Source organism: Canis lupus, chromosome 16, assembly GCF_048164855.1.
Source record: "Canis lupus baileyi chromosome 16, mCanLup2.hap1, whole genome shotgun sequence".
NCBI classification, from domain to species: domain Eukaryota; kingdom Metazoa; phylum Chordata; class Mammalia; order Carnivora; family Canidae; genus Canis; species Canis lupus.
In genome coordinates this window covers 42245800-42273052 of record NC_132853.1, presented here as the reverse complement: position 1 = coordinate 42273052, position 27253 = coordinate 42245800, and the positions used below count along the sequence as shown (strand labels likewise).

General features: G+C 36.5%; 1 protein-coding gene across 11 annotated transcripts in view; it reads left to right on the top strand.

Annotated features, from left to right (window-relative positions):
* The window catches only part of GPATCH8 (G-patch domain containing 8), a 117683-nt gene that overhangs the window by 21792 nt on the left and 68638 nt on the right, over positions 1–27253 (top strand). For 5 of the 11 annotated variants that reach the window (XM_072780844.1, XM_072780842.1, XM_072780850.1 and 2 more), the window contains exons 2-3: positions 9444–9518; positions 17914–17986. In XM_072780844.1, the coding sequence (XP_072636945.1) occupies positions 9444–9518; positions 17914–17986 (148 nt within the window). Of the gene's footprint in view, positions 1–387; positions 496–9443; positions 9519–10516; positions 10552–15377; positions 15396–17913; positions 17987–27253 lie in introns of all 11 variants that reach the window. The other 6 variants (XM_072780851.1, XM_072780846.1, XM_072780848.1 and 3 more) reach the window with 3 other exon arrangements.

The following is a 27253-nucleotide window of genomic DNA, read 5'->3' as shown; positions in this document are numbered from 1 at the left end:
CCACCCAGGTGTCCCTAGACTTTGTTTTTTTTAGAACAATTTTAGATTTGCAGCAAAGTGGAGCTGAAAGTACAGAGAGTTCCATATATCCATTTCCCCCTTCACACACATAGCCTCCCCATCATCAATATCTCATACCAGAGTGGTATGTCTGTTACTGTTGGTGTAGTTCTGTAGGTTTTGACAAATGTAGTATAATGACATGTATCCACCATTATAGTATCATACAGAATAGTTTCACTGCTCTAAAAATCTCTTGCACTCTACCTACTCATCCATTCTTATTCCCCAAAGTCCCTGGCAACCTGTTTTGTTTTGTTTTACTGTTTAAAATCTTTAAAAAAAAAAAGTTTAAATTTTAATAAAGCCCAACTTAACTTCTTTCAGGACTCATGCTTATGGTGTTGAATCTAAAAAGTCATCATTAAACCAAGAGCATTTGTTTGCTTTTACTTGGTTTAAATGTCATGGAATAAGACTACATTTGTTTTGACGGTAGGTGAAAATGTTTTATATTTCACCACCAAGGATTATTGCCAATGTGGCTAACGTTTTTCTTTTGTAGGAATTGATGACCTATGTGTTTTTGTGTTAACAAATTTTAAATGACTTAACCATTTTCTAGAGGCTAACTTTAATTAAGTTTAAATTTGCAAATTTATGAAATTTTATATTTATTTTTAAGATTTTATTTATTCATTCATGGGAGACAGGCAGAGACATAGCCAGAGGGAGAAGCAAACTCCATGCAGGGAGCCTGATAATGGGATTTGATCCCGGGACTCCGAGACCAATCCCTGAGCTGAAGGCAGATGCTCAGCCACTGAACCACCCAGGCATTCCGATTTATGAAATTTTAGATCAAGAAATGACAAAAAAGAGTGTCCAGTTAAAGATCTTCATTTTGGGCAGCCCTGGTGGTGCAGCGGTTTAGCGCCGCCAGCAGCCTGGGGTATGATCCTGGAGACCCGGGATCGAGTCCCACGTCAGGCTTCCTGCATGGAGCCTGCTTCTCCCTCTGCCTGGGTCTCTGCCTCTCTCTCTGTGTGTCTCTCATGAATAAATAAATTAAATTAAATTAAAAAAAATAAAGATCTTCATTTTGTAAATGAGTACACAGTAGATGCAAAATATAACTTGATTTGTTTGAAGACATACAGTAAATAAGGAATAAATACAGGACTTAGAATTGGTGATAACCAGTTTGATTAAATTTCTAAGATTAAAGCTGTAATAATTTTTCTTTTATGGAAAGTACATTTTTGTTGGTGGGTGCTTCTTTTTGTGACTTGGTATTATACTCCTAATATTTAAAAGGATAAGTTCTAAAACAGCAAAAAATATGAGCAGTTTTTATATTTTTCTGATGTTGCAACTAATTCATTGGCTTATTATGGCAAATCAAGCAGATGCTCATGTTAAATAATCTCAGTTCACTAATATAGTTATGGCTAGTTGTGGAATATTTCTTTTCAGACTGTTTAAAATCAACTTCTATCACTAATTTTTTTTTTTTTTAAGATTTTATTTATTTATTCATGAGGCACACAGAGGCAGAGACACAGGCAGAGGGAGAAGCAGGCTCCTTGCAGGGAGCCCAGTGTGGGGCTTGATCCCCGGATCTGGGATCACGTCTTGAGCTGAAGGTAGATGATCAACCGCTGAGCCATCCAGGTATCCCTAGAAAAACTTTTTTAAAGATTTTTAATTTATTCATGAGAGATAGAGTGGTAGAGACACAGGCAGAGGGAGAAACAGGCTCCATGCAGGGAGCCCAATTGGGGACCAGATCCTAGAACCCTAGGATCATGCCCTGGGCCGAAGGCAGGCGCTAAACTGCTGAGCCACCCAGGCGTTCCCCTAAAATATATTTTTAAAATATTTTATTTATATATTTGAAAGAGATTGAGAGCATGAGCGGGGGTGGGGGTGTGCAGAGTTAGAGGGAGAAGCAAGCACACTCCCTGCTGAGCAGGGAGCCCAACCCACGCTAGAGTCTAAGGCAAACACTTAACTGAGTGAGCCACCCAGGTGCCCCTAAAATTGTATTAAAATTGTATATACATTAAAATACAATTGTAAAATTGTATATACATTTATTAAAGTTTAATAAATTAAACTTTAGGTGTTTGTTAGGTGTGTTTCTTGAGGTATATTTATCTGCTCCTGTCACATTTTCAGAATACCACTCACTTTTTGTCCACATAAATTTACACAGTTGTAATTAGTGAACTACCTTTTTTCTTTTTCTTTTTTTAAGATTTTGTTGATTTATTTATGAGAGACACAGAGAGAGGCAGAGGCACAGGCAGGCTCCATGCAGGGAGCCAGAGGTGGGACTTGATCCCCAGTCTCCAGGATCACGCCCTGGGCTGAAAGGGGCACTAAATTGCTGAGCCACCCAGACTGCCCAAGGAACTACCTTTTTGATTTTTTTACCCCTTCTGTATAACTTAACCTGTTTATGTATAGTTCTAAAACTTAAAAAAAAAAACAAAACCTTTATTGTAACTCCCTAATCGTTGCATTAATAAAATAGTATTGAACTCTTCCCCCTATTCGATGTTTCTTTCTTTCTTTTTTTTTTTTAAATTTTTATTTATTTATGATAGTCACAGAGAGAGAGAGGCGCAGAGACACAGGCAGAGGGAGAAGCAGGCTCCATGCACCGAGAGCCCGACGTGGGATTCGATCCCGGGTCTCCAGGATCGCGCCCTGGGCCAAAGGCAGGCGCCAAACCACTGCGCCACCCAGGGATCCCTCGATGTTTCTTTCTTTGTTTCTCTTTTCTTTTCTTTTCTTTTCTTTTCTTTTCTTTTCTTTTCTTTTCTTTTCTTTTCTTTTCTTTTCTTTTCTTTTCTTCTCTTCTCTTCTCTTCTCTTCTCTTCTCTTCTCTTCTCTCTTTTTTCTTCTATTTCTTTGAGAGAGAGCACCACCACACCCCTTGCTGGGGGGGGGAGGGGCAGAGGGAGAGGAAGAGAGAGTCTTAAGCAAACTACGCAGGGCCTGATTCCACAATCCTGAGATTGCTAGTGGAAACCAGGAGTTGGATGATTAACCGACTCTGCCACCAAGGCAACCCTCTAATTTTTTTTTAAATATATTAGAGAAGTGAATATAATCTGCATTAAAATTTGTAATAGCTATGGAAAATGTGCTGTCTTCCAGTGTTCCTCCTCCTAACTCTATCTCCTGGGGAAAAAAAAATCACAAAGGTAGCATACCAGAAAGCACAGACTTTAAGACTGGGGCTTAGAATTTGGGCTTCTTTACTTGTTATTTAAGTAACTGAGCAAATTTCTTACACCCTCTGAATTATACATATGAAAAAGGAAATAATGCTACATATCATGCTGGGTTATTATTTTTATTCTAAAAAGAAAATATTTATTTTTATTTTTTTTAATAATAAATTTATTTTTTATTGGTGTTCAATTTGCCATCATACAGAATAGCACCCAGTTCATGCCGGGTTATTGAGAGGATTCTTGCTATCGTTCCTGTGAAGTCCACAGTTCCTAAGACTTATTAATAGGTACTCAAAAGATAGCTGGAACAAATAAATGTACTGCTTTAGCAAGACCACAGGAGTAAACTGTTAAAATTGTGTTCCCCTCTGAGCTTTCTTTCCTTAACACAAATTTAGAGTATTGTTAGTCAAAAATACCAGAAAGGTATTTTTATTTATTATTTTTTAAAGATTTTATTTATTTATTTATTTTTTTTTTTTTTTTAAAATCTATTCAGAGACAGAGAGAGAGAGAGAGAGAGAGAGAGAGGCAGAGACACAGGCAGAGGGAGAAGCAGGCTCCATGCAGGGAGCCCGATGTGGGACTTGATCCCGGGTCTCCAGGATCACACCCCAGGTTGCAGGCGGCGCTAAACCGCTGCACCACTGGGACTGCCCAAGATATTATTTATTTATTAATGAGAGACACACAGAGATAAAGGCAGAGACATAGGCAGAGGGATAAGCAGGTTCCACGCAGGGAGCCCCATGCGGGATTCGATCCCAGGACCCCAGGATCACGTCCTGGGCCAAAGGCTGGTGCTCAGCCACTGAGCCACCCAGGCATCCTGTATTTTTATTTTTTAATGTATAAATTTGTTGGTTTCATTGAAGAGATCATTTGCTTCTAACTTCTAAGTTTGAGTTCAGATAGTTTGGTGTCTTTCACTATTAATTTTTTCTATCTAAACTGATTCAATTTTTTAATTGAAATTTATTAAAGTTGGGATTATGGGGCACCTGAGTGGCTCAGTTGGTGAACCAAAGCATCCGCCTTTGGTTCAGGTCATGATCTCAGACTCTCAGTGGAGTGTCTGCTTCTCCCTCTGCCACTGCTCCCCACTCCCAGCTTGTGTGCTCTCTCTCTCTCTGTCTCTCAAATAATTAAAAAAAAAAAGTTGGGATTACATTGTGCATGATTGGTAGATGCCTTTTTTTTTTAATAGTCAAACTCAGCAGCAAAAGAGCAACTCTGGTGTCAATTATTGAGAAGACTGGCAAAAAAGAACTTGTGACCTTTATGTGCGAAGTATATGCTTTTTAAAAAAATTTCAAATACCCAAACAAATCATGATTTCATTTTGTTTTTATAAACATTTAAAATGAAAATTATGTATTTTTGAATCAATATCACTTGAAAATAAATTTTAAAATAATTTTATCAGAAATTTTTAATGGAGTTGATTAAGCATTCAAAGATAAACAGAATGGTTGTGATTTCTATTAGAGTATTTGAGTCTTAGGGTATTAAGTATAAAATTCAAAAGGAAGAAACATACAATTAAAAACAGGACCTCCCTCTCAGTCTCTTCTTGTCTCTTAGGCACTCAGTTCTCTCAGAGTTAGTCTCTAGTATCAGCTGCTTATGTATTCTAGAGCTGTCTATGCATGTTTAATAAACAACATGGTAACACTGTTTTTTTTAAGATTTATTCATTTTAGAGATAGTGTGAGCTGGAGGAGGAGCAGAGGGAGAGGGACAAGTTGAGCATGGAGCGTACATGCAGAGATAGTGTGAGCAGGGGGAGGAGCAGAAGGAGAGGGACAGTTGAGTGTGGAGCGTACACGCGGGGCTCTATCCCATGAGCCTGAGATCCTGACCTGAGCTGAAACTAAGAGTCAGTTGCTTAACCGACTGAGCTACCTAGGCACCCCAGTGTGTGTTTAATTTTTTTTTTAACGTGTGTTTAATTTTATAAGAAACTGCCAAACTTTCCAAAGTGGCTGTACCATTTTACATTCCCACCAACAATCTGTGAGGGTTACCATACAATTTCAGCAGCACTTAATATTGTTAGTTTTTTTTTCTTTTAAGCCATTTTAATAGATGTGTAGTGGTATCACCTTGTGGCTTTAGTTTGTATTTCTCTAATGATTAATGAATGATGTTGAGTGTGGTTTTTTTTTTTTTGATGTTGAGTGTTTATTTGCCATCTGTATATCATCTTTGTTGAAGTATGTTTAAATCTTTTGCCCACTTTGAAAATTGGGTTTTCTTATTACTGTGTTTTGAAAGTTCTTTGTGTGTTTTGGATATACAGGTCCTATATCAGGTATGAGAATTGTAATTACTTTCCCCCAGTCCATTTTTTTTTTTTTTTTTTCAGTTTTTTTCTTTTACATATTGTGCTTTGGCAGTGTAGCATAAGAAGCCTTTGTCTAGGGCAACTCGAGTGGCTCAGTGGTTTAGCGCCACCTTCAGCCCAGGGCGTGATCCTGGAGACCGGGGATCGAGTCCCACGTCGGGCTCCCTGCGTGGAGCCTGCTTCTCCCTCTGCCTGTGTCTCTGCCTCTCTCCCAGACTCTGTGTCTCTCATGAATAAATAAATAAAATCTTTTTTTAAAAAAAAAAAAAAGGGAACCTTTGTCTAGGGAACCTCGGGTGGCTCAGTGGTTTAATGTCGCCTTCAGTCCGGGGTGTGATCCTGGAGGCCTAGAATAGAGTCCCGTGTCGGACTTCCTGCATGAAGCCTGCTTCTCTTCCTCTGCCTCTATCTCTGTGTCTCTTGTGAATAAATAAATCTTTTTTTTTTTTAAGATTTTATTTACTCATGAAAGACACAGAGGAGAAAGAGGCAGAGACACAGGCAGAGGGAGAAGCAGGCTCCATGCAGGGAGCCTGATGTGGGACTCGATCCCGGGACTCCAGGATCATGCTGTGGGCCAAAGGCAGGCACTAAACCACTTAGCCACCCAGGGATTCCCAATAAATAAAATCTTGAAAAGAAAAGAAAAGAAACCTTTGTCTAGCCCAAGGTCACAGAGATTTTCTCCTATATATTTTCTTCTAGAAACATTTTTTTAAAAATTTATTTATTTATGATAGTCACACAGGGAGAGAGAGAGGCAGAGACACAGGCAGAGGGAGAAGCAGGCTCCATGCACCGGGAGCCCGACGTGGAATTTGATCCCAGGTCTCCAGGATCACGCCCTGGGCCAAAGGCAGGCACCAAACTACTGCGCCACCCAGGGATCCCTTCTAGAAACTTTCTGGTTTGAGGTTTTACATTTAGGTTTGTGATATATTTTGGTTTCGTTTCGTTTTGTTTTTTTTTATCTGTGGTATGGGTCGAGGCTTTTTTTTTTTTTTTTTTTTTTTTGCATATGGATGCTGAGTTTCCAGCACCATTTATTGAAAATACTATTATTTCTCAATGGAAATCTTTGTACTTTTGTTGAAGATCATTTAATAATAATAAGTGGATGGGTCTTTTTCTGGACTCGAACTGTATTATTAATCCTGTTTTGTATTGTGTCTGATAGATCCAGAATGATTTGAAAGCTTAGCCAGCTGTTTTTAGAAATTTGTTAAGCACCTCATTTGGAATCTATTGTTTGTAACCTACAGAAGGTTTTTCTAAAATGAGTTTAAGTCTGGGGCACCTGACTCATTTGGTAGAGCACACACAACTCTTGATCTCAGGCTTGTGCATTTGAGCCCCATGTTAGGTATAGAAATTAATTTAAAAATAAAATCTTTTTTTTTTTAAGATTTTATTTATTTATTCATAGAGACAGAGAGAGAGAGAGGCAGAGCACAGGCAGAGGGAGAAGCAGGCTCCATGCAGGGAGCCTGACTTGGGACTGGATCCAGGGTCCCCAGGATCAAATCCCGGGCTGCAGGCGACGCTAAACCACTGCGCCACCAGGGCTGCCCTAAAAATAAAATCTTTAAAATGACTTCAAATCTACAGATAAAAGGATTTTGCTAATGGTTCATTATCTATTTGGAAAAATTTGAGTGCTTTCTCATGCAGTAAGGATGAACTAGAATGGCTTTTCCTAAATGTCCATGTTCTTTTTTGTAGAATTATTTGGTAGTTCTCTCATAATATCTCCATGTGTTCATGTTTTTATTATATCATCTTTGATAGTGATAAAGATAGTGATAAATTTGGGGGCAGCTCTCTTTTGATTTAAAACATGTCCTAAGTTACTCTAAAGATTTACTTTCAAAATAGTATCCAGGAGGAGGGGGGCGGAGGGAGGAGGAGAGGAGGGGGAAAAATAGTATCCAGTAATTGTTGGTTTAAAGAATTAAGTGGAACAATGGTGGTGTTCTATAATGTGAGGTTTTTGAGTTAATCTAAGTATTTGGATGTTTATTTGGGAATTTTCAAGTGCTTTGCAGTTAACACCTTGTAAGTAATTGTTTCTAAACTTTTAAATGTTGCTTTAGAAGTTAAAGTAAGAGGCAAAGTTAATTTTAAAGAGCTTGTTGGACAAAATATTGGAGATTAAGACAGACTTTCAGGATTTACAGCTATTTTTTTTCCTTTTTTAGTATTTGTTGATGATTGCTTTTCCTCATTTTTGGAATGCCTGCTCTGCAATTTTAGGATTTGCTGTTTTTCTTTGGAAAACCCATTCCTGTTACTCCTTTTTTTGAATAGACCCTACTGCGCAATTTTATTTTTATTTTTACTGTGGTAAAATACAATATAAAAGTTACCATTTTAACTATTTTAAAGTATAAAATTCTGTGGCATTAAGTACATTAACAATGTTGTATGACCATTACCACCATCAATGTCTAATTCCAGAATTTTATAGTGCTACAGTTTTATTTTATTTTATTTTATTTTTTTAAGATTTTATTTATTCATTCATGAGAGACACAGAGAGAGGCAGAGACACAGGTAGAGGGAGAAGCAGGCTCCATACAGGGAACCTGACTGGGTCTCCAGGATCACACTCTGGGCTGAAGGCGGCCCTAAACTGCTGAGCCACCTGGGCTGCCCAATACTACACAGTTTTAGCACTTAATTGTTCTTTAATGTTTAGCCACTGTATTAAGTTTTAGGGTTTTAAGAGAGAAACAAGATTTAGTTTTGTTCCTAAGGACTTTACAGTCTCATGAGGGAAATAAGTAACCTAGTATTTAATGATACAGTGTGGCAAATTATGTTCTAGGTCTCTATATTTGAATTTTAATTATTCAATTAAGATTTTACCTTGAAAAAGTAAAAGTAAAAAAAAAAAGTAAAAAAAAAATAAAGAAAGAAAGAAAAAGAAAGAAAGAAAGAAAGAAAGAAAGAAAGAAAGAAAGAAAAAGAAAAAATAAAGTAACCTTTTGTTAGGTTAACATTCAAGTTGTCATACTCACTCCACACACTGAATTAATGTAGATTAGGTTGAAGTCTTTAGTCTTTTGATTTAGGTCAATTCAAGACTCACAAACCATCACGACCTCTTCTTTTGTAACAAAAAGGGAACCAGAAAAGTGGTATTCTGATTTAAAGCCAAATTATGAGCTCTTTCTTTCTATTGGAGAAGGGAGATCAGAGAAAACCATGATTAGAGAGAATATCCGAGTTGTCCCCACCTATCCTCAGTTGAACTGTTTTGACTTATTCTCATTGCAGTGACTGCTTGCTTGATTATGGTCAAATATGGCATTATCCAGACATGTTTATCTCTCTTGGCAGATCATTTGAGGAATAGCTGTATTTGGAATTATGTGTTAAGAGATTGTGTTTTTGGATTCCTTGAAACTTGGGAGTAGTTAGCACTTAAAGTTGAATGTTTTAGCAGTTTTAGTTAAAAACAGTGTTATCACATTGAACAGTATTACAGGTTTAATTTTCATTCTATTATTTCTTTAGTACAAGATTGTTCATGAAAAGTTGAACATGGCTTTTGTTTTGAAGATCTGCAGTTTTCATAATATAGTCAGTCTGAGAAGAAGTTGATAATCCTAAATGCTTGATAGTATTTTAGTTAGCAATTTCAATGTTAGACACAGGAAGAATTCATATTACTAAGCCTAGACTCCTAATAAATTATTTTTATAGATTTAGAAAAGTCTGATTTTGTAGCACAGTTTGGATTGTCTACTGAAAATGAAGTTAAAAATAACCCTTAGCTTGATTAGATTATTAGTAATTTTGGCATATATTACTTTTGAAAAATAACTGTAGTCTTGTTTTTTCAGGGTAATCACTTTGATCAGTATGAAGAAGGACATTTGGAAATTGAACAAGCATCACTTGACAAGCCTATAGAATCGGTAAGATGATCAGTGCTTAATTTTGGGTCATAGTTAGTTAGGTAGTGTTCGTGTGACACTTGATGTGAATGAATTTAAACTTATTAATAATTTATAGTATAGTTTAGAGCTGTTTTCTTGCATGCCCTACAGTAATCAAATAGAATTTGGGATGTAATCGAATATTTAATATTTTGGGAACTCAGTCTGAAAAATCTAGAAACAATTTAGAATTTGATAGAAAAATATCATTTTGGCCCATACTAATATTCTGTTAAAGATAGCAAGTTAAAGTTTAGTGTTTTTGTAAATTGAATAAAGGAGTAAAATGTATTTTGATCCTTTAAAAGTTTCACTTTCCTGGGCAACACAATCACATGTGAAATGTTCTATCAGGAATAGTTAAGGACTAATATATTTACCAGACATTTGTGAAACATGACAAATTTGGTAGCTTAAGCAGATGTCTGGTTTTTGTGAAAAGCTGATTCTTTGTCTCTTCACATGGCTTAGTTTGGATAATGATATAAAACAATACGACAAGATTTATTTTCCTGATTGTTAATTTTTTAAAAAAATCTTAACTTTTGAACATTATTTTCATTTTGAAAAGCCCTTTTTTTGTAAATTACGCAGTTCACTGTTAAAATGTCTAAACTTGTCGGTATCGTCAGTATTTTAACATTTGTGCTTAAGTGTACATATTTTAATAAGGGTTTCAGTGAATTAGTAAACTTGAGTGAATATGATCGAAGAGGACATCTTAATCTTTTTAGCAGTCAAGACATTTCCCCTCTCCTTTTAAGAAACACTAGCTTCTCTTCTTTCCTCAGGAAAATAAGGCAGTTTAGAGAGCACAGATATTTTAACTTAGCTTTTATTCAAAACTGTAACATAGTAAAGGATCAACATATATTTATGTTCCTAATTAGGTTGGTGTTGTGTGTGTGTTTGTGTGTGTGTTTAGATGTTTACGGAAATTTACACAACTTGGGGTGTTCGACATTTTTCTTCCACAGCAGTTGGCCCATATTAGCTAAGCAGCCATGATCTGGTTTGTATTGCACGGTCTGCCTTTTTTTAATTTCTTCTCTAGGGTTTCTTTCTCCCCACCTCCCCTTCTTATTTCTGTTCTTCTGGTCCAGTGAACACTGCATATAGTACTTTCTGTCTTAATGTGCTGGCATGATGCTAGACTTAGGCATGGCAGTAATTGATGACGCATGTGATAATGCTGCAGAGGGAGAATTCACATCTGATATTGTGCTGAAAGCCCAGTATTGTTTTGATTTGAGGATAAAATGCCAAGCCCGCATTGCTAAGTTAAAAATCACTGAAGTTTGTGCCTTGTTCTGTATTATCTTGGGAATTATCACAAGGCAGAATTTTACAATGAAATCTGTAAGCTAGCTGGATTAGTATTTTGTATTTGAAAAATAGTTTAACTTTTCTGTTTTATTTAAATGTTTCTTTGGGTTATAGTTTAAGAACAGATAGCTGTCAAAAGCAAGACCTAACTACCATATCTACAAGGTACATGATTAATAGTCTTACATATGCTAATTAGACTAAATTTGCAGTTTATTACTCAATAAAGATTTTTTTTAACTCTAATATTTAACGTTTTAAAAGCATTTTAGGGCTACGTGTAGTTTAAAGTTTTTGGAAAGTTCCTTCCGTTGGTGTGTGAGACTAATGCTGTTTTTCCTCTCACACTGTCCAGGATTTTTTCTAGCACATGTCATAGGAAGAATGCTATCAGAAGACAATCTGACTGAATAGTCATTGTTGAGTAATCTCAAAGAGTAGGAGTGGAATTGATAAGTGCTCTATTTATTAAATAGTATTATCTTCTGCACTTAGAATAATGAATGGTATAGTCCTTAGACTGAATGTTTAATTATTTTTATACATAAGTGTATGTTCAGAGATGTATATTAATAAACTATACTTGTAATGAAAGTTTATTCCTGAAACACATAAGTAAATATTATTAATTATGGTAGTTTAGGTAGTAGGAGGAGCTTCAGAGCCTACATTGTGTTAGATGGAAGTGGGGAACACACAACACAGGAGGGATTTTATTTCTATTACCAAATCACTTATGGACAAATTGAAAGTTTATAAAGGATTTTAAAGAAACTTGTGCTAAAACAATTGGCATGAAAGTTGGTATTGAGGTATCAATTCCCCTTTCCCTTCCACCTCCCCCCAAAAAGGAAGTGCCCTATCACCTAAGGAATGCCCACCAAATAAGCGTGTCTTAGTTATATGGCTGACTATATTGAACTCTCTTGTTCTTAGGGGGAAATGGCATTACTTCTCACACATAGAAAGTCTCTGCTGAATTAAAATCTTTCTCTGCAGCAATATCTATTGAGAGGTGCTGACTGTTTTGCTACAGCATGCAACTCAAAAGTGGCTGGAAATAATGCAGCTTTGGGAGTCTACAGATCATTGCAGGAGCTAAAGGTCTAGTCTTTTTTTTTTTTTTTTTAAAACAAAGGTAATCTGCAGCAGCTGGTAACCGTGGAAGTCTCTGCACAGGTTTGTGCCAAGAAATATGCCTGTGTGAAAGGTTATTGTGAGTATAGGATTAAGGTCTTTTTCTTTGGTAATAGGGTAAATTTGTTGCAAACCAACAAGATGAGGAATGAAATACAAAGACTCAATAATGCATTATGCTTTTAGTAAACTTTGAAGCCTAGATTTGCTAGTGAGATGATACAGGTATTTCCATTTCAATCAGGAAATGTTGAAAACACCTCAAAATCCAGCATTTGTAAAGTATTTCATAATCTTTGTTAAAAAGTTTTATTTCCCCTGCTTTATTTCAACCAACCAAATATCTTTCAATAAAATTTTTGATCAGGAATAAAACTTTGTTTTAAGAAAATTATGAATTGCCAGACAACTTGATTATCTGAATTACAGAGAAGATGGAAAGTATTATTTTACCCTTATTACAAAGAAACTTTTTAGAGCTTGAATTTTAAGTTATTGCTTAATGATGTTTTAAAGTCCCAGCCATTATAATTATATCCTCTACATTCTTAATAAGGATAAAATACTTAGAAAACAAAACTTAATTTAAAGCCGTAGCTCAGTCTGGAATTCCACCATGGTTCCAAGAACTGTGGCTGGTGTGATTTAGGATATATGGTTTTTATGGCCTTTGTCATAGAATAGGAGAAATGAGATGGGGGCAGAAGGCAAAATACCTGCACTATAGTAAAATATGTTGTCACCGTTGCAGTTGGAAGTAAAACTACCACCAGCCGTTAGTTGGTCTTTGTTTTACCTGATTAAAATCCCGTGTTTATAGTTGTTAGGTTGACTGAACAGTTTTTAAAAAAATAATGTAAGTTTCCAAACTCCAGTTGCTGATGTTTACTTTGCTCATGTAGGGATTTAGAAGTATATGTATAATTGAGTTTTGTCCTGTTGCATATCTGTTTAGATCTGTGGACTCCACTAGTTCCAAACTGTAACTATAAGACTGCTGATTTGACATTTAGCAGTGACCATATGTGGACTGCACTATAAATAATGTGCTTCTTGGAGCTGAATGGTGTAGCATTACTATATGGCTTTTCTCTCTAGTCTTCATTGTGTCATCTGTAGTGAGCTATAGATTTTTTGTTTCGGGAATTTTTACAACTTGTTGTTTGCATGGGTTCACCTAGTAGCCTTTGGTTTTTGCTTATAGAATCTTTTAATACACAATCAGCAAAGCTTACAATCCACTCAAGAGACTTACTATTTTTGTCACTGTTGAAAAAGGGCAAATGGTGTAAATTTAATGTGGCTGTCAACTAAAAGAAAATTGAGTGAGGAGTTAATATTCATCCAGTCACGGACATAATTGTAGTATAGTTTTCTCTTGAGACATGATATTCTGTTTCCTGCTATAAAAACTGGAAATCAGCCTCTTACAATAAAGTAAATTTTTATCTGTATTTTGGCAGGCTCCCATTATTCAGATTGGTGGTACTATTGCCAAAATGGTTATTGTTACTATGATGGAATATAGCTTTATGGAGAAGAGAAAATTTCTTGGGAAAATTTTCTACTCCATAGTTAATAATAGAAATATTGAGGAATGGCTGAAACAATAATGAGGTGTTTTTGTTTTTTTCTGGTATTGTGTTTCAGCATGTCAATAGTTTATAATACTTATATTTCTTGCTTTCAGAGATCTTCCCATTTAAAAATTATATTCTCCTTTCTTACACATACAGTAGAAGGGAACAAAGGGTAAAAATATAGCAATTTATTTATATGTTTGTTTAGAAATAGAAGAGAAAAAAGGCCAACTGAGGTGATAGGGGTAAAAAAGTTTGGATTTTCAGCTCAGTTTCTTAGTTTGACCAGAAAGAAGAACTTCATGTCTAGCCAAAGAAAATGCCACAGTGCCACCATTTTGGTCTTGGGCACAGAGAGGAACAAATAGCTTGTGAGAACTCTGTGAATCAAGTGGAAAACCAGTTTTTTGGCTGTGTCCCTTGGGCAAAGGTCAGTTGCTTTATCAATTAATTTAAATTTAGTATTTGCCTTAGGATGCCTGGTTGGCTCAGTTGGTAGAATATGCAACTCTTGATCTTGGGGTCATGAGTTTAGTCCATATTTGGGATGGAGTTTACTTAAATATGTAGGTAGATGAGATAGAATTTCTTGACAGTTCTTCCATGTACAATTTATAAGCAGCCTGTCATTGTCATGCCCATTTGTTATAAACCAGACAGTGTTAAATTTTTCTTCTATTATTTTTAGTTCTATGAGATTATAATTAAATCTCAAATTATATATTTTATTTTAAAATAAAAAACTGAAATTTTTTTTTTTTAGTTACTACTATAGTGACTGAAACAGTAAATTGTTACTATTTCAGAAATTTAATGCTCATTGCCCTTGTTATGTCTGGATTACTTATTTGGGCTTTAAATTACTTCAGTTTATTCCTATAAGTAACATCCATGGGAATAATTAGCAAAATCACAACTCCAAAGAGAGGAGATTATTATTTTCACAGGCTTACGAGGGAGTCCCTTGTTCTTTCACAGTGAGCATTCAATGAACATTTTGATTATTTCAGAGCTAAGCAAGTCTGCTTTGTTTATTTTGTTTTAAGGTATTTTGGTGTGCCTTGCTTGTGTTATCCATCATCCCCTAAGCCTATTGGATTTTTGACAAGTATTTATAAAACTTTTTTTTTTTTTTGATAGGAAAAGGGACCAAACTGAATACTAGCCCTTTCTGCAGAGTCACAGAGCTGCCTTTTTTTCCTCCAAAAGTAGGTAGTCTGGAATGATAGGAAAGGTCCAGATTTTCTGTATTAGCCATTCACTTAATCTAGGATGTGGTAAGGGGAAGAGCTTCTGGGAGAGATATGTCCATTGTTTCTGTTGCCTTTTTTGTAATCATAAGGACATAGAGTGGCATGTTAATAATTTTAATATAGATCCTGACATTTCATTCCTTATTCATACTTAGGAAAATAAACTTAATGAATGATTTTCACCTGAAGTTTGAAAAATGCCACTACCATTTTGTATCAGTAGCTTTTTTTTTTTTTTTGAGGTGACAGCCATCTTGAGTGGTTTTGTAAAAGTGGTGCTAATGTGTATAATCCTAAAGTTTTCTTTTTTCTTCCTCTTCCTTTAACATTTGCTTTTCCTTTCACTGTTGTCAGTCACAACACGCTGCTCTTGAATCTCTCAGCTGGTCTTGACTCGTGGATTTACTTATGCTTTCACTCTTCTTTAATAAATACATTAATTGCAAGCAGTGAATTGAAAACAAGACAAAAAAAAAAAAAAACGACCATTAGTGATTGGACAGTTTCTTACTTTGTGTTACATTTAACTGTTCTTTTGACAGCCCAGTTTTTAAAGCCAGGTTCGTATGGAAATGCTTTCACTCCACTTGCACTGCTTTTGGAAATAGCATACTGCTTCATCTGTCTGTTTATTTTAGTGCATTCATAATATAACACAGTCAGCATAATGTCTCATCTCCATTTAGCCAAAGATTGAGTTTTCTTAAAAAAGGGAGCAACAGTTTTTGTCAGTGTGGTTTAATACCCTAAACCTCTGTGTCAAATATAGTTAAAACATCAGATTATTATTAAAGATTAAATAATAATTTAGTCAACTACATAATCTTAAAGGCATTCTGCTATCCTTGTCCTTTGCATAGTTTCACTTGTAGAAGTTATACAAAATAAGGATTTTATGTACAGGTAAGTTTATATCTTCATAGTAGTATAAGAAAGACCTTCTTCTTTCTTCTTTCTTCTTCCTTTCTTCTTTCTTCTTCAGATTTTATTTATTCATTAGAGACACAGAGGCAGAGACATAGACAGAGGGAGAAGCAGGCTCCTCAAAGGAAGCCCAATGCAGGGCTCAATCCCTGGACCCAGGATCATGCCCTGAGCCAAAGGCAGATGCTCAATCACTGAGCCACCCAGGCATCCCAAGATTTTTAATTTATTTATTCATGAGAGACACCGGCAGAGGGAGAAGCAGGCTCCTCGCAGGGGGCCCAATGCAGGACTCAATCCCAGGACCCAGGATCACACCCTGAGCCAAAGGCAGACACTCAACCTCTGAGTCACCCAGGCATACTGTAACTTCTATTTTATTTTTTTATTTTTTTTTAAATATTTTATTTATTTATTCATAAGAGACACAGAGAGAGAGGTAGAGACACAGGCAGAGGGAGAAGCAGGCTCCCTGCAGGGAGCCCGACGTGGGACCCGATCCCAGGACTCCAGGATCACGCCCTGGGCAGAAGGCAGGTGCTAAACCGCTGAGCCACCCCGGTGTCCCTATAACTTCTATTTTAGAAACAAATTTTCTTTTTTTTTTTTTTTCTTTTTGGAAACAAATTTTCCATTATCATTTGCCTTATTTTTTGTTTTTAAAGAAGTATCCTGATCTTTTCCCCACTGCTTGATCTGTTGCAGGTTTTTTTTTTTTTGTTTTTTTTTTTTGTTTTTGTTTTTTGCAGTTTTTGACTTTGCAGTTTGCATGTCATAAACTTGTGGAAGGAAATTGTCCTTCACTGTCCCTCCCCCACCCCCACTTAAACAGAACATTGGGAGGCTTAATCTTCCTCTTCTAACTTACTATCAGCAAAGATAACCGTAAAATAATTTTTTCTTTCATCTGCAATTCTAAAGAGCATTTTATCATTGAATATGGAACTAGAAGATAAAAAGCAGTTTAATAGGAGCTGCTTGATTTTTTTAAATCAGTGATTTATGGCTTTAGCTTTCTAAGATTGGTTCAGGAAATAGATTATTTTCAAATGGTGATACCGGGTTAGTACTATAAATTACATTTTAATGCATATAGAACAATTTGTTTATTATTTTTAAATGTTTCCCTTTAGATTAGTTTAGCAGCGTTTTATCTGATGTAGTTAATGGTTATTTTAGTTTTGTCTCCATATTTCACAGTATTTGTAAAAAGCAAATGGGACAAAGGTATGCAGAGGTTTCTAAGATCTTGAACCCTTACACAGAGGCTGACATTAATTGTTGTTTCTGGTGTCTTTTCATACAATTTACATTGAAATACCTTTTCTGATGTGCTCCTAGGAAGATGAGACATTATGTATATTGGTTTTTTCTCCCCTACATGCACTAATGGTTCTTTACTGTTAACTTATTGCTAGGCCTGTTTCATTCTAACATTTTAGCATTTTTGTTAGATTACATGTTGAAATGCATCACTCAGTCTGTGCTTGAGCTCATTTTATTTTTCTGTTTAATCAATTTAATTTCTTGTTTTACTAACCTCACTGTTTTTTCAGTTTAATATTGGCTGCATGCTAGTTAAATATTTATATTATATATATATTAAAAAAACCAATCAAGTCTAGCCTGGATTTTGCTCTGATTGTGTTTTCATTTCTAGTGGTGGGGCAGTCTTACACTTACAACTTACTTTGTATCATGAAAGCCTGACACATAAACAAAATAACTAAACACAGTGTAGATTTTCTTTAAAAAAAAAAAAAAAATCTTAAAGTGGTGCTGTCTAGGTGGTGGATATGATTGTATAAGTACCTTGATTTTATGCTTTTTAATGTTAGTTTTAAACTTCATAAATGTATTCTTCCCCCTTTCCCCTTCCCTTTATTCTCCTTTTTAAAGTGTTATATACAAAAGTTGCCCGGCACACCATCAGAAAGGACCCTTACCCTTATGTTCTTACCATATAAAATACTGGCCAGCATTTCTTTTTACATTAATGCCCCTTTAATTGGGCACATTTACCCTATTATTAGCATCTTTTTGCATGCATATATGTAGAATTATCTCTTGCTCATCACCTGTTTAAATGTCACTAGGAAGGGAAGAATATATTATTGGAATATTTTTGGTTTGTCTCTCTGTTCTGTCTGTCAGGATAATATTGGACATCGCTTACTCCAGAAACATGGGTGGAAGCTGGGCCAGGGATTGGGAAAATCTCTTCAGGGTAAGTTTTTTAAATATACAAAAATAAAGAAAGAAAAACAATGTTTTTGATTTGATCTTATGCTTGAATATATTTATTGTCTTTTTTTGGTCTGGGCTCTCCCCCCTCCCCACCTTTTCTCCCTTAGAACAGTCTATATTTTTCCTATAACTGTATTTTAAGTTACTGTTAAGCTAATAGTTTGTAAGGATAAGCTGCTGTGTCATGAATACTTTCAGGTCAACAATTCTGAATGTATGGTTGAACTAGTTTAAAATTTTTTTGTTGGGGGTGATGGGTGGGTAGAGTAAAAGAAACACACAGTCTCAAGAGTGTGCTTTCTTTTTTTTTTTTTTAATTTATTTTTTATTGGTGTTCAATTTACCAACATACAGAATAACACCCAGTGCTCATCCCGTCAAGTGCCCCCCTCAGTGCCCGTCACCCATTCACCCCCAGCCCCCACCCTCCTCCCCTTCCAACACCCCTAGTTCGTTTCCCAGTTAGGAGTCTTTATGTTCTGTCTCCCTTTCTGATATTTCCCACACATTTCTTCTCCCTTCCCTTATATTCCCTTTCACTATCATTTATATTCCCCAAATGAATGAGAACATATAATGTTTGTCCTTCTTGGATTGACTTACTTCACTCAGCAAGAGTGTGCTTTGTGTCATTTAGCAACGTTGTATTTTGGCTTTAACAGGGGAATTTAATTTTTGCCTTTCCAAATTCTCCCTGAAGCTGGTGATTGCCCTGGTTCTTTTTCTCTGCCATCAGAATCCATGTAGTAGTAGAGAGAAGACAACCCACATGAAACATAAAATGGAAGCAGAGGTTTATTTCCTACAGCTCTCTAAGCCAAGGTCATTTCTCAGATTCAGATCAGGCTCTGGAAAATACATGGCTTAAAGTTTCCATTGTATTTATTTTTTCTTTTAACTAGTAAACATGTGGATAGAAACAAAATACTAATACTTCTGCATTTGAGTTCTTGTTAGTTGGAAACCAACTCCATTCACTTTTTAGCTCCCTCATGTTAAAGAGCTACTGTTTATTCATCGCAGATGTGAACACTACCTCAGAAATAATGGGAATCATTGGCACTTCTACTTCTGGTCATTGGGGGGCGGGGCGCTCATTGTATAAAGAAATCTTTGGGGAGAGGTGTACTTTTATTGACTAATTCTTTGAAGTTTGGAAATAGATTTTCACAATTTGAATGGGAAGGCTAATCAGTTCAAGTGTGTGTGTTAAGGGGCGCAGGACAGGGCATAAAGCAGGACGTTCTAGTCTTTAAAACCTTTGCTATACACACACACACACACACACACACATAATTTTGTGTATTTATTTATTTATTTGGGAGAGATAGAGTACTCGCCATGGTGAGGGGGAGAAGAGGGAGAGGGGCAAGCTGACTCCTTACTGACCATGGAGCCAGATGAGGGCTTGATCTCACCAAAATCATGACCTAAGCTGAAACCAAGAGTCAGACACTCATACAGCTGAGCTCTCCAAGTGCCCCTAAAACCTTTGCTTTTTAAATTATAATTCTATAAGTTCTATTCAGTGGTGATACAAAGGAGATGCTCAATAAATATATCTCAAATTAGTATCTATTATTAAGCACATATCTATTTTGAGGGAGGAGATAGAAAGATGTGATTACCATTAAACTTGTTTTCTCAATGGCTTAAGAACTCATTGCATTCGATACAAAGAATGCAATTGAGAGCAGTTTGTCTGACAAAGACCATGGATTTGTAAGAGTCCAGAAGAGAGAGAGAGGGTAATCAGGACTGAAAGGATAAAATTTGTCTCAGTATTTTACAGAATTGTTAAGTGTTAGGTTGATAAAATTAAATGGAGGTGATTGCTTAGAGGAAGTTCTGAAGTCTGGATATGATCTTTACCTACCATCTTTACATTCCTCCTATTCAGAGATTCCAAGGAGCATTGTTGATTGATACTTTTTGTTCAGGCACACAAAGCATTAGAATTTCAGGGCATTTCATAGGGGCTAGCAAATCTGAATCCCAGAATTTTTCATTTGTAAGCATCAGAGACTTACTTACAAGTACACCTAGCAGAGGAAAAGAGAAAGTGAATTTAAGAAAGGAGAGGTAATTGAATACTCATTTTTCAGTGATGGAAAATTTTTAATTACTTTTTATTTTATTTATTTATTTACCTTTTTTTTTTTAACGATTTTATTTATTCATTCATGAGAGACACAGAGAGAGAAAGAGAGGCAGAGACACAGGCAGAGGGAGAAGCAGGCTTCATGCAGGGAGCCTGATGTGGGACTCAATCCCGGGCCTCCAGGATCACGCCCCAGGCTGAAGGCGGAGCTAAACCACGGGGCCATTGGGGCTGCCCACTTTTTATTTTTATTTTTTTTAAAGATTTCATTTATTTGATATAGAGAGTGAGAATGAGAAAGAGAGCATGAGTCGGGGGTGACAGGGTGGACAGAGGGAAAGGGAGAAGCATGCTTCCCATTGAGCAGGGAGCCCGTCTTGGGGCTCAATCAATCCCAAGAGTCTAGTCAGGCACCCAGATGCCCTGGAAAATATTAATTTAATTTTTATTTCATTTTAAGACTACTCTAGAATTTTGGTTTTTAACATTGAGCTCCTTGATAAGAGAGGAATTTTTTTTTTAATTTATTTATTCATGAGAGACACAGAGAGAGAAAGAAGCAGAGACACAGGCAGAATGTGAAGCGGGATCCATCCAGGGAGCCCGATGTGGGACTTGATCCTGGGACTCCAGGATCATACCCTGAGCTGAAGGCAGGCACTTTAACTGCTAAGCCACCCAGGTGTCCCAGGAATTTGGTTTTAATCCATATCTTAACTCTATCTCCACAGTTGCAAGCATATAAGCATTCAATAACTCCTAAGTCTATTATCTAAATTACAAAGGAATTTGAAGCTCATCTCTTTCTTTTTTCTTTGTGATAAAAAAAGTATATAAAATTACCATTTTAACCTTCCCCCTCCCCCCATCTTTAACCATTTTAAAGTACAGTTCAATAGTGTTCACTAAATTCACACTGTTGTGCAAACCTACCTGTTTTGGAGACGCCTGGGTGGCTCAGTGGTTGAGCATCTGCTTTTAGCTTAGATTGTGATCCTGGGGTCCTGGGATCGAGTCTTACATTGGGCTCCTTGTGAGGAGCCTGTTTCTCCCTTTGCCTATGTCTCTGCCTCTCCTTCAGTGTCTCTCATGAATAAATAAATATATCTTAAAAAAAAAAAAAGCCTATCTGTTTTGAACGGCTAGTACAATATCTTTACCCTGGAAAAGAATAGAACCTTATTCTCTTGCCAGCATTAAAGGTTGAGTTTAATTGTCTTATAAATGGCTATTTTTTTTAGTATCAGATTCAGCAGTGTGCATACTTCCCTTTCATAGATATTTCTATAATACCCACATGATCTGACCTAGAATGTAGCCACATTTAGGGCATGTTGAGGTAATTCATGACATTTTTTTCATTGTACCAAACCTTTGCTATAGATAACCACTGAAGAAAGCTCTGTTGATCTAGTGAAAGTGATAATGCTTTTTTAGTATTGCATAGACTAGTCACTGCCTGTAATTCCTGGGGTCACAGCTTTGTAAATTCTTTCAGTTCTTTTTATTTGATTTTAGGGCTCTGACATATTAAACATAATGATCATTTAAGTTTAAACCTGGTTCCTTCAGGATTTCTGGTTAACATTTAAATATTTCAACCAAGAACGCCTGGGTGGCTTAGTTGGTTAAGCATCTGCCTTTGGCTCAGGTCCTGATCTCAGGGTCCTGGGATTGGAGCCCTGAGTCATGGACTCCCTATTCAATGAGGAGTCTGCGGCTTCTTCTCCCCCTGCCGCCCCACCCCCCTCACACTCTGTCTCTGTTGCTCTCAAATAAATAAATAAAATATTTTTTAAAAAAGTTATTTCAGGATGCCTGGGTGGCTCAGTGGTTGAGCGTCTGCCTTTGGCTCAGGGCATGATCCCGGGAGTCCTGGGGTTGAGTCCTGCATTGGGTTCCCCTCAGGGAGTCTGCTTCTCCCTCTGCCTATGTCTCTGCCTCTCTCTCTGTGTCTCTCACGAATAAGTAAATAAAATCTTAGAAAAAAATTATTTCAGCCCATATAAGGTTTTTATAAAGAGTGTCAGTCCTTAGAAACTACAGTGCAAATATCTTGTCACTAGGTGGATTGGGGAATAGGATATGCTGACTCTAGAATGAGATTATCTGTGGCAGAAATTGGATTTATTTTTGTAGTTGAATTTCTTTTATTCTTACCATTTGTTCTCCCTTGGTATTAAGATATTTCTAAAGTTTAGAAAAAGAACTTTATTGTGTGTGGCTGATAAGTGATTGCTAGTATTAAAAAGAAAAAAAGACTTGTAGAAAAGATAGGTTGATAAGGTATCTGACGGGAACAACACAAAGAAAGGCCTGTTGATAAATATGTGGACAATTGCTTATTGTAGAAGCAGAAGATACTTAATTTGGAATTAAGTGACAGTTTTGTGGCAGTTGGACTAGATGTATCTCTTGAAATTGTTTTAAAACCTTTTGGCAGCTTTAAAATAGAATGGAATGCAGCTCAAAATCTTTACTTTGCTGTGAAATGTTTAGTCAGTAGGTGTAGCCCAGAAGTGGGGGTACTTGAACTTCTTTGTTGTCTAGGTGCTTTTTTTTTTTTTTTTTTAATTTTTATTTATTTATGATAGTCACACAGAGAGAGGCAGAGACATAGGCAGAGGGAGAAGCAGGCTCCATGCACTGGGAGCCCGATGTGGGATTCGATCCCACGTCTCCAGGATCTCGCCCTGGGCCAAAGGCAGGCGCTAAACCGCTGCGCCACCCAGGGATCCTGTCTAGGTGCTTTTCAGTGCTTTTACTGATTATTATATTTTATTTTTTAACAAAAACAAAAGGTCAGCCCCTGGGAGAAATGGATGGGTTCTGATACTGTTTCATACCTCACCCAGTCTAGAAGATTCATTCAGTAACAGACAACCAAGAAATATTTACTGAATTAATAATGTATTCTAGCTATACTAGCTGTAAATAGCATAAGCCATGGACGAAGTACGTAAGAAATTGTTCCTGTTTCCCCAAGTCTTGCTCTTTTTTTTTTTTTTTTTAAGATTTTATTTATTTATTCATGAGAGACACAGAGAGAGAGGCAGAGACACAGGCATAGGGAGAAGCAGGCTCCATGCAGGGAGCCCCATGTGGGACTTGATCCCGGGACTCCAGGATCACGCCCTGGGCCAAAGGCAGGCGCTCAACCGCTGAGCCACCCAGGGATCCCCAGTCTTGCTCTTTTAAACAACTCTAGATCTTTAATGGTTTCTTAAGTTTATACTTTTATGTATTCTTTTCATGCTTAGAATTAAGTATGTGATCAATTTGAATTTAATTGATCACTCCAAGTTCCTTGAATGTGGGGATTCTTGTCTGGTTTTGTGTAAAAGTACTTGGTGTAGGATGTGAAGGCAATGTGAGCAGCATTTAGAAAATATAAGATCGGGCAGCCTGAGTGGCTCAACGGCTTAGCGCTGCCGTCAGCCCAGGGCGTGATGTGATCCTGGAGGCCTGGGATCGAGTTCCACATTGGGTTCCCTGCATGGAGCCTGCTTCTCCCTCTGCCTGTATCTCTGCCCCCCTCTGTGTGTGTGTGTGTGTGTGTGTGTGTGTGTGTGTGTGTGTGTGTGTGTGAGATGAATGAATAAATAAAATCTTAAAAAAAAAAAGAAAATATAAGATCTAGGTTTGAGTTTGGCTCTGCCACTTCAAGTAAAGGACAAGTTACCATCACAGTTATTTTTTCATTCCAGTAAATGGGAATTAAAATCTTTGCTCATTTATTCACAATTATGGGGTGAAGTAAATTAATGTAAATGATGAAATTACTTTGTAAAAACTGTAAAATGCTAAATAATTGCTGATAAGTTATTAATACTTCTCGTATTTATTTAGATGTTTTAACTGAATTGGAGATAACCCATCTTTGGATCTTTCTCTTCCTTTTTTTTTTTTCAAGACTTTATTTTTAAGTAATCTGTACACCCAATAATAGGGTTTGAACTTACAACCTGAGATCAAGAGCTGCATGCTCCACTGACAGCCAGCCACGTGCCTCCCATCTTTAGATCTTAATCAGAAACCTAAATGTCATTTAAAAAAATAGAGAAGCACTGTCTTGCTACTCTGTATTTCCCAGAATTTACAATATAGTAGCCATAATGTGCTCAATATGTGCTAGATAATTGACTTTCAGATCTGTTTTTAATGCTGCGTGCATTTTAGGGTCCCTAAACCCCTAAGTTTGGTGTCTATGTCACTAATTCCTAGGTCATTAGTTACTGCCACTTCTGAGCCTAATTCATAACATCAAAGAAGAGTCCCTGAACAGTGGCATTGGGAAACCTGGATACCAACTCATAAAAAAGAAGTTGGATCTACACTGTGCTACCTTACCCTAACATATATTCTGGATGATTAAAATATTTAAATGTTATAAAAAAAAAGAAATCATAAGATCACTAGAGTGTGCACTGGGATATTTATGATTTAAAAAATAATGTTGGAGGGGAATCTGGTTGGCTCAGTCAGTCAAGCGTGTGACTTGATCTTGGGGTCATGAGATCATACCCCATGTTAGGCATAGAGCTTACTTTAAAAAAAAAAAAAACAACAAAACATTGGAATGAGGAAATCTTTTCTGAGTTTACTCTCAAACCCAGAAGCCATTTTTAAAAAGGATACATTTTACTGTATTTCATTGCAAATAAAATAAAAAAAAATATAACAAACTGGGGGAAATATTTGCAACATCTCATTATAGACAAAGGACAAATTTCCTTCATGTATTTATCTGTTACATGAAAGACAGCCTAAAGAGGAAAGGGGAAATGATATGAACACTGCTTATAGAAAAGTAACACAAATAGAATATTCTCAGTTTTTTCTTTTTTTTTTTTTTTCAGTTCTTTTTTCATAATAGAAATATGCATTTTAAAAACCATGAGATAGGGATGCCTGGGTGGCTCAGCAGTTGAGCATCTGCCTTTGGCCCAGGGTATGATCCCGGGGTTCTGGGATCGAGTCCCGCATTGGGCTCCCAGCGTGGAGCCTGCTTCTCTCTCTGCCTGTGTCTCTGCCTCTCTCTTTGTGTCTCTCACAAATAAGTAAATGACATTTTTAAAAAAACAAACCAAATGAGATATAGTTTTTCGCTTTTGCATTGGAAAGGTTAAAAAAAATTAGCCTGGTCATATTGGCTAATTGATGTAAAGATGGGAAAACATCTTTACATCATAGCCAGTGAGCATATAAATTGGTAAACCACTGCAGAGGAAGGTCTGAATTACTTAAAGATTAAAATGAATCCTGAGGCTCCTAGGTGGCTCAGTCAGCTGAGTATCTGGATCTTGAATTTCGCTTGAGTTGTGCTCTCAGAGTGGAGGGATTAAGCCCTGTTTTGAGCTCTGTACCTTCAGTAGAGAGTCTGCTTGGAGTGCTTTCTCTTTCTCCCCCTCTGCCCCTCCTCCCCTCAAAAAAATAAAAAATCTTCTAAAATAAAATGCATGTATCCTTGGGGTCAGCAATTCTAATTTTCTCCACTTATTCTTTGAAATGCACAAAATAATTTGTGATTGACGTTATTATTTTGTGATAACTAAACATTGGAAACAGTCCACCATATTTCATTGATTCCAAGACATTTATTTTGTATTTTAATAGAGAGGTAAGATTAAATGCATCTTATTAATGGCATTATAGTTATAATTGGCAGCTTTTAAATTTCTTTCAAGCATATAAAATAGTGTGTTTTATGGTTAATGGCATTTTGGATTAAAGAAATAGAATACCAGGATTGTATAGAGGGAAACTATGATGCTTTAAAAGGATTGAAGTAGTTTAGGATGTATTCGTTATATGTAGAACAATTTCCAAGGAACATTAAGTAGAAAAACAATATGCAGAATAGTGTGTGATATATACTAAACTACCATTTGTGTTAAATTATATACACAGATACATGCATATGTACTGGTAGACACACATCTCCTGCTTAAAATCAGTATTTTTCCCCCTAAATCAGACTATCTGTGTGAAAAGTTTACTTGGGTACCTATTTACCTTTATTTATTTATTCATTTATTTATAATTTTATTTATTTATTCATGAGAGACACAGAGAGAGAGAGAATGGGAGAGAGAGAGAGAGAGAGAAAGAGAGAGGCAGAGGGAGAAGCAGGCTCCACGCAGGGAGCCCGATGTGGGACTCGATCCTGGGTTTCCAGGATCATGCCCTGGGCTGAAGGCAGCGCTAAACCACTGAGCCACTCGGGCTGCCCTATTTACCATTATTTAATGTGAGTTACCTGTCAACCCCAAAACAGCAAATTTTCAAAGTATAGGTTCCTTTTTGTGATTAAAAAAAAAATTATTAGGATATAAAGTGCTTAAACATTTCCTCCTTATTGTCAGATAATTAATATGGTTGTGTAGTAACATGTCTGTCCCAAAACTTAAGAAGCTTTTCCAGAGTTCTACTAGTGTATGTGGAAAGTATTTTTATGTTTCTCACATATATTTTTCTTAAAAATACTGAATTAGATTTTTGAGAATGAAATGTAAACATTTTACTATTAAAAAAATCATTGAATAATACTATGTTGAGAGCCATGAACTGAGACATTCCGCTACAAAACCTTAAACAGGTACATTCTGTGAGATATACCTGTACATTTATGTTTGTATTTGCTTGACTATGTAGAGAAAAAAAAAATCCTTGTCAAGACAGATTCTGAAGGGAAACTAAGTTGCTTTTTACTGTATTCTTTTAAAATTTGATACACTATGCTTACTATTTAGAAATATAAAAATTGGGGCCCCTGGGTGGCTCTTAGTTAAGTGTCCCAACTCTTTTTTTTTTTTTTTAAGATTTTATTTATTTATTCATGAGAGACACAGAGAGAGGCAGAGACATAGGCAGAGGGAGAAGCAGACTCCATGCAGGGAGCCTGATGTGGGACTTGATCCCAGGACTCCAGGATCATGCCCTGAGCCGAAGGCAGACACTCACCCACTGAGCCACTTAGACATCCCTAAGTGTCCAACTCTCTTGATCTCAGCTCAGGTGTTGATCTCAGGATTGTGAGTTCAAGCCCCTTGTTGGGCCCCACGCTGGGGGTGGAGCCAACTTTAAAAATCTGTATATAGAGAAAATTACTTTGAAAAACAGTAGGCAAAATTAAAGCAGAGTAGT